The sequence below is a fragment of the Chiloscyllium plagiosum genome, unplaced genomic scaffold (assembly GCF_037043375.1).
Source record: "Chiloscyllium plagiosum isolate Xiang-an unplaced genomic scaffold, Cpla_swu_hap1 HiC_scaffold_11, whole genome shotgun sequence".
In the NCBI taxonomy this organism is placed as follows: Eukaryota; Metazoa; Chordata; class Chondrichthyes; order Orectolobiformes; family Hemiscylliidae; genus Chiloscyllium; species Chiloscyllium plagiosum.
This window is the reverse complement of record NW_028270149.1, coordinates 30983784-30995892: the sequence shown is the minus strand read 5'-3', so window position 1 is coordinate 30995892 and position 12109 is coordinate 30983784. Positions and strand designations below refer to the sequence as shown.

Here is a 12109-nt window from a genome sequence, read left to right as displayed (position 1 = left end):
TAATCATGAAATAATTCTAACTAATATTTTGACGTTAAGTGTTGTGTTTTCTTTCTCTACAGGTTAGTAGTAAAGATGAAGATTTTTTGGATCTTTCAGTTGACGTAGAACAAAATACTTCAATAACTCATTGTTTAAGGTAGGTTAGTGTGTAAAGGTTTTTACGCACATAAGTATTATTGGAGGTTAATTATGTGCATCTTAATGTACATTCCTAGTAAAAGGCTAGAGATATGAAAGGATTATTTGCAGATTTCTGAAAGGTATCTTATCTCTGGTCCTAAAATGATGATTAGTTTCTCAAATTTTGATATTGCAAACTGCAGATCAATCTATGCATACTAAAACTGGACAACTCCAATCCTGGTTCAGTTTGAATTTGAGTGTGGACATCTCCAAACTTCGACTGGGACTGCCATAGTGTTAAAGGTTTAGATGGAGAGGAATTTCTTAAGTGTGTACAAGACAATTTTCTGATTCAGTATGTGGATGTAACTACTAGAGAAGGTGCAAAACTTGACCTACTCTTGGGAAATAAGGCAGGGCAGGTGACTGAGGTGTCGGGGGAGCATTTTGGGGCCAGCGACCATAATTCTATTTGTTTTAAAATAGTGATGGAAAAGGATAGACCAGATCTAAAAGTTGAAGTTCTAAATTGGAGAAAGGCCAATTTTGACGGTATTAGGCAAGAACTTTCGAAAGCTGATTGGGAGCAGATGTTCGCAGGTAAAGGGACGGCTGGAAAATGGGAAGCCTTCAGAAATGAGATAACAAGAATCCAGAGAAAGTATATTCCTGTCAGGGTGAAAGGGAAGGCTGGTAGGTATAGGGAATGCTGGATGACTAAAGAAATTGAGGGTTTGGTTAAGAAAAAGAAGGAAGCATATGTCAGGTATAAACAGGATAGATAGAGTGAATCCTTAGAAGAGTATAAAGGAAGTAGGAGTATATTTAAGAGGGAAATCAGGAGGGCAAAACGGGGACATGAGATAGCTTTGGCAAATAGAATTAAGGAGAATCCAAAGGGTTTTTACAAATATATTAAGGACAAAAGGGTAACGAGGGAGAGAATAGGTCCCCTCAAAGATCAGCAAGGCGGCCTTTGTGTGGAGCCACAGAAAATGGGGAGATAATAAATGAATATTTTGCATCAGTATTTACTATGGAAAAGGATATGGAAGATATAGACTGCAGGGAAATAGATGGTGACATCTTGCAAAATGTCCAGATTGCAGAGGAGGAATTGCTGGATGTCTTGAAATGGTTAAAGGTGGATAAATCCCCAGGACCTGATTAGGTGTACGCGAGAACTCTGTGTGAAGCTCGAGAAGTGATTGCTGGGCCTCTTGCTGAAATATTTGTATCATCGATAGTCACAGGTGAGGTGCTGGAAGACTGGAGGTTGGCAAACGTGGTGCCACTGTTTAAGAAGGGTGAGCCTGACCTCAGTGGTAGGCAAGTTGTTGGAGGGAATCCTGAGGAGGGACAGGATGTACGTGTATTTGGAAAGGCAAGGACTGATTAGGGATAGTCAACATGGCTTTGTGCGTGGGAAATCATGTCTCACAAACTTGAGGTCGGTGCTGGGTCCTCTACTTTTTGTCATTTACATAAGTGGTTTAGATGCGAGCATAAGAGGTACAGTTTGTAAATTTGCAGATGACACCAAAATTGGAGGTGTAATGGACAGCGAAGAGGGTTACCTCAGATTACAACAGGATCTGGTCCAGATGGGCGAATGGGCCGAGAAGTGGCAGATGGAGATTATTTCAGATAAATGCGAGGTGCTGCATTTTGGGAAAGCAAATCTTAGCAGGACTTATACACTTAATGGTAAGGTTCTGGATTAGTGTTGCTGGAAGAGCACAGTAGTTCAGGCAGCAACCAAGGAGCTTCGAAATCAACGTTTCGGGCAAAAGCCCTTCATCAGGAATAAAGGCAGTGAGTCTGGAGCATGGAGAGATAAGCTAGAGGAGGGTGGGGGTGGGGAGAAAGTAGCATAGAGTACAATGGGTGAGTGGGGGAGGGGATGAAGGTGATAGGTCAGGGAGGAGAGGGTGGAGTGAATAGGTGGAAAAGGAGATAGGCAGGTAGGACAAGTCCGGACAAGTCATGGGGACAGTGCTGAGCTGGAAGTTTAGAACTAGGGTGAGGTGGGCGAAGGGGAAATGAAGAAACTGTTGAAGTCCACATTGATGCCCTGGGGTTGAAGTGTTCCGAGGCAGAAGATGAGGCGTTCTTCCTCCAGGCGTCTGGTGGTGAGGGAGCGGCGGTGAAGGAGGCCCAGGACCTCCATGTCCTCGGCAGAGTGGGAGGGGGAGTTGAAATGTTGGGCCACGGGGCGGTGTGGTTGATTGGTGCGGGTGTCCCGGAGATGTTCCCTAAAGCGCTCTGCTAGGAGGCGCCCAGTCTCCCCAATGTAGAGGAGACCGCATCGGGAGCAACGTATACAATAAATGATATTAGTGGATGTGCAAGTAAAACTTTGGATGTGGAAGGCTCCTTTAGGGCCTTGGATAGAGGTGAGGGAGGAGGTGTGGGCGCAGGTTTTACAGTTCCTGCAGTGGCAGGGGAAAGTGCCAGGATGGGAGGGTGGGTTGTAGGGGGGCGTGGACCTGACCAGGTAGTAGGGAGTGTTGCTGAACAGAGAGACCTTGGAGTGCAGGTTCATAGCTCCTTGAAAGTGGAGTCACAGGTAGATAGGATAGTGAAGAAGGCATTTGGTATGCTTTCCTTTATTGGTCAGAGTATTGAGTACAGGAGTTGGGAGGTCATGTTGCGACTGTACAGGATATTGGTTAGGCCACTGTTGGAATATTGCGTGCAATTCTGGTCTCCTTCCTATCGGAAAGATGTTGTGAAACGTGAAAGAGTTCAGAAAAGATTTACAAGGATGTTGCCAGGGTTGGAGGATTTGAGCTACATGGAGAGGCTGAACAGGCTGGGGCTCTTTTCCCTGGAGCGTCAGAGGCTGAGGGGTGACCTTGTAGAGGTTTACAAAATTTTGAGGGACATAGATAGGATAAATAGACAAAGTCTTTTCCCTGGGGCCGGGGAGTCCAGAACTTGACGGCATAGGTTTAGGGTGAGAGGGGAAAGATATAAAAGAGACCTAAGGGGCAACTGTTTCACGCAGAGGGTGGTACGTGTATGGAATGAGCTGCCAGAGGATGTGGTGGAGGCTGGTACAATTGCAACATTTAAGACGCATTTGGGTGGGTATATGAACAGGAAGGGTTTGGAGGGATATGGGCTGGGTGCTGGCAGGTGGGACTAGATTGGGTTGGGATATCTGGTCGGCATGGGCAGGTTGGGCCAAAGGGGCTGTACATCTCCATGACTCTATTTGCTCAATGCAGCTAATCCAAGGGGGTGGCATGGTGGCACAGTGGTTAGCACTGCTGCATCACAGCACCAGAGACCCGGGTTCAGTTCCCGCCTCAGGCGACTGACTGTGTGGAGTTTGCACATTCTCCCCGTGTCTGCGTGGGTTTCCTCTGGGTGCTCCGGTTTCCTCCCACAGTCCAAAGATGTGCACGTCAGGTGAATTGGCCATGCTAAATTGCCCATAGTGTTAGGTGTAGGGGTATGGGTGGGTTGCGCTTCGGCGGGTCGGTGTGGACTTGTTGGGCCGAAGGGCCTGTTTCCACACTATAGGTAATCTCATCTAATCTAATGTAGGTAATCTAATAATGACCAAACAAAATAGAATTTCCCCATCTACTGCTTAAGCAATAGCAGTGACAGCTTACATCAAAATTTTAACTTTAATCCTGCCTTAAAAGATAACAAATGCAAGGAACGAAAGGGAGAAGCTTTTAAAAACAAAAACCCATTGGGTAGCTATTACTACTCACTGGGATAGTGTGCTCGAACTCGAACCCTGTTATTCCTTGAATCATTCCAAAAGTTAAAGACTTCTTAAAAAAAAATGCGAAGTTTCCCAACTTACCTAACGTTGAGGCCCAGCTTGACAGAAAGTACAGACCATATTTCTGTACTGACCAATAATTACTATTTATTACAACTGATCAGATTCTAGCCCTCTTATAAACTTCCCCTTACACACTGACAAATGGACAAACAAACCGGGTAGAAAATAGATTTTGGCAAAGGGGAAAAAAATTGGACAGACCATTGTTCCAGGTAGTGTTAATGAAATGATCATTATGACTCTTCTGCTAGCCAGCTCTTTGTTTCAGACATCTTTCTTTAGTTACATTCATCGACTGCAAAGGAGCAGAAGTTGGCTGGTTCCCTGATAAAAAGTGTCCAACTTATCAGTTAAAATCACACTTTACAACAACTGTTGCAGAATAGATAAATTAGTTTTTTTCAGATTTACAGTGCGTTCTGGCTGCAGCGAACGGAGACTGCTCCTGAGCTGGGGGGCTGATTGCTTCCCCCTCTGTAATGTGTTCCCAGATCTAATCCTTTCAGTTCTCTAAGAACCAATCTCTCGGTTGTCGGCTGACATAATGTTTCTATCATTGAAAATTAGTCAGTAGTCCATAGATCAGTCAACTTTTTGTTTCCAAAAAAGGCTTAACCTATACATTCACTATGCTCTAAATCCTCTGTGTTTCAAACTTCAATTGCTGCTTCAGCAATTGAAACAACTTCAAACAGTTGTTTACACAATGCCTCGTATGAAGCCTGGTTACTTGCTTTAAAAACTGCAGCCACCCTTTCAAACACTGGATCTTAAAACACTTTTTTATTTCAGTCCCAGTTTTTCAAAACAGTTAGCGAAAAGGCGCAGTCATTACAGTCACAAACTTCAAATTTTGAAATCAAACTTTAAAAGAGCATAAGAAATAATTGTATTTTACGAACATATAAGTTACAGAAGAAAAATTAAAATAGGAATACAGCCTGTAAAGAAAGAACAAGTTAATCTCAAAGGTAATGTGGAAAAATGGCAGATGAACCAATAACTACTGTGCCTGAGACTTTGATAAAGAAAATAATGAATTAGACGCTACCAGAAGATGTGCCGAAAACCGAAAGAGTTGTGACATGCAATATTGAATAAATCACAAAATTTAAGAGGTTAAAACATCAAGTCTGGATATGGAATCACACATAGTCAGGAGAAAATAGAGATGGAGAGAATGGCACGGACTGGTTTGCTGTACAGTGAGGCAGCATTAACTTGATGGGCTGAATGCCTTCCTTCTTTGCCATAAAAGTCCAATTCGATCAAAACCTGGAAATTATAGGACAAGCAGTTAGTGTCTGTGATGTTAAAGATATTGAAAGCATGCTAAAAGAATTGATAAAATATCGAGTGAGAAAAACCATTTCAAAGAAAATAGTGACCAGTCATGACAAAATATTTAATTTTCCTGAATTCGTTTGAAAGATGAAAGAGTGGAAAGAGTAGACATGGGTAACGTTATGTATGTGATATACATGGATTTTCAAAAGACATTTGATATGGTTACCTCATGATAAAAGTCTGAAAGTTTTGCAGTCAGGAAGCTGAATACATTGCAGGTTGAGTTTAAAAAAAACACAAAGAATAGGGTAAAGGGTGTATATTCAGAGGAAGGCTAAATAGTTGTTCCATATGGATCAGTTTTGGTGCCATTGAGATTCATAATTTAGATTAATGATTTGACTGAGGAATGAACAACAGTATCAACATTTAAAGATAATAGCTGAAAATGTTTTGCTGGAAAAGCGCAGCAGGTCAGGCAGCATCCAGGGAACAGGAGAATCGACGTTTCGGGCATAAGCCCTTCTTCCTGAAGAAGGGCTTATGCCCGAAACGTCGATTCTCCTGTTCCCTGGATGCTGCCTGACCTGCTGCGCTTTTCCAGCAACACATTTTCAGCTCTGATCTCCAGCATCTGCAGACCTCACTTTCTCCATTTAAAGATAATACCAAACTGACAGATATAGCTAACACTGAGGAAGAATGCAACAAGAGTACATGTAAACATTGGCCAAACTAGGCAATTATGTGATACGTTAACTATAGATAATAGGTAAATTGATACTTTGGTCAGAAACACAATCATTACCTATACCTTAGAGAATATTTTGGTTTTAAATTGAATGGGTTAGAAGAGTAAAGGGAATTTGAAATGCTGGAGAACAAACCATGAAAAACAGCCTCTGAAGGAGGAAAGAAATGCTCAGAAAGCACTGGGATTTATTTGTAAGGTTATCAAATTCACAAGTAATGATGTTATGTTAACTTCGTGTTGGACTTTAATCAGGCTGCACTTCTGGTTTCCATATTATAAAATTGTCATCAAACACTGGAGAAAGTACAATGACTTACAAGGATGGTACCATATCTGAGAGATTTCCATTGCTAGGAAAGTTTGGGGTTAAGAAAAAGACTTCAGGGTATCCTCAGAAAGGAATTAAAATTTAGTGGGTTGGACAAGTTTAATATGTACTTCTGGAATAATCAAAAACTGGAGCCATAGCTACAAGATGGTTAGTAAATTAGTAGAGAAATTAGTATACTCTTCTTGCAGAAAAATTAGAATCATGAATCACTACACTGGAAATAGGCAAGTAAATAATTTGGCTGATATATGAAGAAAACTGATGAAGAGAGAAAAACAAATTTATAAATATGCAGAAGGAAAATGAAATGAGAGTGTTTTAAGCAGAGTATAAACACGAGCACAGGTACATTGGATCAAATAGCTGCTGTATATTTTGTGAAAATGAGCAGATGAACACATCATTTTACTTCTGCAATTGTTGTTTGTTGAGACATTCCAGTATTGAGATGAGTGTGATTGCTTTTCACCTGCATTAATCCAAATCTGGGCAACAAAAATAGTAAAAGCAACAAAGAATATTTATTAAAAAAAGTATAAAAAAGACTATGTGTGTCAGGTGATGGCTCAGACATGCCTCTTGTTGAGGTATGGAGATCATGGGATGCATTATTGCGGGTGCTGGAGGAAATGGATAGTGTGTGGAGAGGTGGGAGTGAGGGATCCAGTTTTTTTTTTGGGGGAAGTGGATGGTTGGTGGGGTCAGATTCAGCATGGGTGTCTCCGTGTGTTGTATGGCCGGGTGGCTGGTTTTTGGCTCTCTGTATTCTACTTGCCAGCTGTCAAGATCCTGCGTCATGTATTGTCTGGTTGATTTCTAGTTAGCCGTCTCTAATTTTTTTGGAGAAAGCAGTGGAGCCTAGAGAATGCAGAGAAATATACTTTGATGTTTTAAAAACAGTTCACATTACAAAAGAGCAAGTTTGGGAGGTCTTAGCGAATATAAAAGTGATAAATCAGAGACGACTTCTACAATATCCCAGAATATTGTGGGAAGCAAGGGAGGAAAATGCTAAATCCATTGCAGAAATATTTGCATCATCTATAACTACGGGTGAGGTGTCTGATGACTGGAGTTTGGCTAATATTGTACCTTTGTTTAAGAAAGGCTATAAGGAGAAACCGGGGAACTGTAAACCCGTGAGTCTGACTTCGGTTGTGGGTAACTTGTTGGAGGTGATTATGAAAGATAGGATTTATGAACCTTTAGAGATACACAAATTGATGAGGTTTTGTGCATGGTTGGTTTTGTGGTTTTAAAAATGTGTCCCCGAGTCTTGAAATCCCCTATCCTAGGGAAAAGACAACTGCCATTGACATTATCTATACCTTTCATTATTTTACAACCACATGCATGGTTTTATGCGAGGAAAATTTTGTCTCACAAATTTGATTGAGTTTTTTAAGGAAGTTACCGAAAAGGTTGACAATGGCAGATGTTGTTTATTTCGATTTTCGTAAAGCCTTTGACAAGGTTCTGCGTTGCAGACTGATTAGTAAAACTAGGTTACATGGGATTCAGAGTGAGCTTGCCGATTGGACACACCGTTGGCTTAACAGCAGGAGCCAGAGAGTGATAGTGGAGGGATGCTTTTCAGACTGGAGGCCTTTGACCAGCGGTGTTTCAGAGGGATCCGATCTGGGTCCTCTTTAGTTTTTCATCTATGTTCTCATCCAAATCATTTATGTGGGCGGCACCAAAATTGGTGACAAATTTTTTCTAAGATTACAAAGGGATTTTGATCAAGTAAGTCAATGGGCTAAAAAAATGGGAGATGGAGTTCAATATGGATAACTGCGAGGTATTGCATTTTGGGACAACAAACAGGGGTAGGTCTTCTACAATTAATGATATGGCCTTGGGTAGTGTTGTGGAATAGAGGGACCGATGGGTGTAGGTACATAATTATTTGAAGTTTGCATCATATATAAACAGGGTAGTTAAAGAGGCTTAGGCATTTGAGTTGGGAAGTCAGGTTGAGGTTGTACAGGACATTGGTGAGACCTGTTCTGGAATAATGTGACCAGTTCTGGTCATCCAGTTATAGGAAGGATAGAATCAAGCTGAACAGAGTTGCCAGGTATGGAAGGCTTGAGTGATAAAGAATGGCTGGATAGGCTGAGAATTTTTTCACTGGAGCATAGGAAATTGAGAGGCGACCTGATAGACGTTTGTAAAGTAATGAGAGGTATAGATAATGTTAATAGTAGTTGTCTTTTCCTTCAGGTGGGGGATTTCAAGACTAGGAGACATATTTTTAAAGTGAAAGGAAAAAGATTCAAAAATGACATGAGGGGCAACTTTTGTACACACAGGGTGGTTTGCATGTGGAATGAACTTCCTGAGGAAATGGTGATGCGGGTGCAATTCCAATATTTAGAAGACATTTGGATAGGTACATAAATAGGAAAGGTTTAGAGGGATATGGGCAGGGTACAGACAGGTGGGACTAGACTAGAGTGGGATTATGTTCTACATGGACTGAAAGATCTGTTTCTATGACTCTATGACAATTCAGCCTATCAAACTTGGACATGCAAACTGCACTTTCCTCCTACCATGTGTTTCCTTCCTTCCCCTCACTTAAGGAATACTCAGTTGATTTCAATATGTCATTTGTAAAAAGGATGTAGATTTGCTCACTGAGCAGGAAGGTTCATTTCCAGATGTTTCATTACTCTGCTAGGTAACATCTTCAGTGGGCCTCCGGCGAAGCAATGCTAAAAATTCCTGCTTTCTATTTATATGTTTGGGTTTCTTTGGGTTTGTGATGTCATTTCCTGTGGTCCTGTGTAAAAAGTCATAGTCATAGACATGTTTAGCATGGAAACAGACCCTTCTCCATGCCGACCAGATATCCCAACCTAATCTAGTCCCATTTGCCAGCACTTGGTCCATATCCCTCCAAACCCTTCCTGTTCATATACCGATCCAGATGGCTTTTAAATGCTGTAATTGTACCAACCTCCACCACTTCCTCTGGCAGCTTGTTCCATACACGCACCACTCTCTGCGTGAAAAAGTTGCCACTGAGGTCTCTTTTATATTTTTCCCCTCTCACCCTAAACCTATGCCCTCTAGTTCTGGACTCCCACACCCCAGGGAAAAGATTTTGTCTATTTATCCTATCCATGCCCCTCGTGATTTTATAAACCTTGATAAGTTCACCCCTCAGCCTCTGACGCTCCAGGCAAAACAGCCCCAGATTGTTTAGCCTCTCCCCATCGCTCAAATCCTCCAACACTGGCAACATCCTTGTAAATCTTTTCTGAACCCTTTCAAGTTTCACAACATCCTTCCAATAGGAAGGAGACCAGAATTGCACACAGTATTCCAAAAGTGGCCTAACCAATACATGTAGCAGAACAGCAATTATTCTAGTCTAATTCCCTCATTCAGCATAAACTATCATCAAGTTCTTGCTACGTTGAGATGTTTATCCACAAGGCAAAAAATGCAACACAATGCAGGACAAAAAGACAAAACTCTTAGTAGTGCTTCACTTCATTCCCTAGTGGAAGCAGCTATTAATATTTGCCATTGTTGAGTTTGCTCTGCCCTGTAAAATGAGTTTCAACAAAAGGTGGTTTCAGTCACTCCAATACTAACTGTGGCAGATTTCCCCAGGTCACTTAAAATCCACTCATGAGAACTAACACAGTGGAAATCAGCCCACCATGTTCACAATGTGACTAAGGCACAGCACCAAAAAAAATGCTCCCCATATACCAGAAACCACTTGGTTATAGACACTGAAGCACATTCCAGCGACTATAGCTGAAGTGAAAGAGCATCTTTGACCATTTCAGCTCACATCTGTAATCCATTCTTAAGTGTAAAGGAGAGACTCAAATTGGGGGCAATTTTAACCTTATTTGCTCATTAGGAATGTGATGGGAACAGATGTCATCCTGATTTACACCCATCCAGTATCACTGTCCATAATGGATGGGATCAGAAACTACATCCCATGTGATCCCAAAGATTTCCTGCTTCCCAAGCTAGATTAAAATTGCTCCGTGTGAACTAATGCACAATGTGACAAAGCAGCAATCTTCTCAAATAGTTTAAGCATACTTGTAGACAGATAGCAAAGTATAGAATCAATATTGAATAGTACTATTTATTTTCCCATAACCCTCAAATCCTGTAAACATACGTTCATCCAACTCTTTATTTTTGCAAAATAACTGTATACTGACACAAATGGTTACATTTTCTGGGAGTCCACATATTCAGCATGCCATTTAAGGGTAGAAATTCCTCAAGCTTAAGCAGGGATGGAAGTTGTGAATTTTAGATGGATATACATCCATTACAAAATTAAATTTGTGATTGCCATTTCTTACTACTTAGTCATGCCATAAAAGATGATAGACACCTGGATATTTGAAACAGGATCAAAATGTCTATTTCTGATTTTGATCAGATTTAAAGATTACCCACTTACTTTTAGATATCTCCTGCACAGAATATTTGGATAGGAGCCTCCTGTTAGAAACCTGCCCAGGAATTCTCAAATTTAACAGTGAAGATCTTTGTGTTACCACTATTGGGGATGCCCTCATTTGACTGGGTTATTAAAGTCAGGCCCCAAAATCCACCAGAAGAGCACAGAAGATACTATGCCATTTTTTTGAAAGAAGAATTATGTTTTCCAGTATCCTGGTCAATATGTGTTCCTTAACTAAGATAAATGAAACAAATTATCTTGTGGTAGTAATTTCTCTCATTTGTGGAATCTTTGTTATGCCAAAATTGATAGCAATATTTGCATACATTATAATCGTGACTCATTATCAAAAGTGCTCAATTGGCTGAGAAGTACTTTGGAATGTATCATGGTGGTGAAAAGTTCTACATAAATACAAGTTTTTATAGTTTGTCTCATTCGTTTGAATTTTATGTTGGTACTCACTTCCTCTGCTTCCGTTGGCATCTGATCAATACATTCACCACCATGTGAATATAATGGCTCACTTTTATGCTTTAAAGATGACATGGGCTCCAATTGAAACTAAATTTAATCTGATTTGTGTTACTAGATCTATTTTATTTTGTTTTAAACAAGAAAAGCCCTGTGTAGCAGGCATTGAGGTTATGCATCGCAGAAGTGATTTCATTAGGTAACTATTCTTAGTGAAAATTGGATATCTTGGGATCTTTGCTTTGATGATTTTGCTGATTTTTATCCAAAAGAATTGAATTATATGTTAAGGATAATTGTCCTGTTAATGAACAGAATAATTTCCATTTAATGTAAAGGTGTAAATAAAAAGTGGAGAATCTTTCTTGCCTAATGAATACCTAATAAAACTGAGAACAATTCAGAAGTTAAGCATGAGGTTATATGTCATTTATATATTATAGTTCTTCTAGGTGGTTACAATAACTGGGAGTACACTGATGTATGTATCTTTCATTGACTGGTTGGATTGAAGCTCAAGTCTCTGAATTTCTCTTAGTCTTGCAATGCTTGCTTACTTCTTTTATAAATTTGTTATACTCCGTTTGAACCACATAGTTTTGGGGTCACTGCTTCTAAATTGTGAAGTTGCACAATCCCATGATACAAACGTATAGACAACTTTACATTGGGTATTCTTCTGTTGAGGAGAAAGTGAGGTCTGCAGGTGCTGGAGATCAAAGTTGAAACTTTATTGCTGGAACAGCACAGCAGGTCAGGCAGCATCCAGGGAACAGGAGATTCGACGTTTCGGGCACAGGCCCTTCTTCAGGAATCCTGAAGAAGGGCCTGTGCCCGAAACGTCGAATCTCCTGTTCCCTGGATGCTGCCTGACCT

At 40.7% G+C, this 12109-nt stretch overlaps 1 protein-coding gene across 4 annotated transcripts in view; it reads left to right on the top strand.

Moving 5' to 3' along the window:
- LOC122557325 (ubiquitin carboxyl-terminal hydrolase 12-B) overlaps positions 1-12109 on the top strand; it is a 69525-nt gene that overhangs the window by 31128 nt on the left and 26288 nt on the right. For all 4 annotated transcript variants that reach the window (XM_087991954.1, XM_087991955.1, XM_043704908.2 and 1 more), the window contains one exon: positions 63-139. In XM_087991954.1, the coding sequence (XP_087848080.1) occupies positions 63-139 (77 nt within the window). The remainder of the gene's footprint in view (positions 1-62; positions 140-12109) is intronic.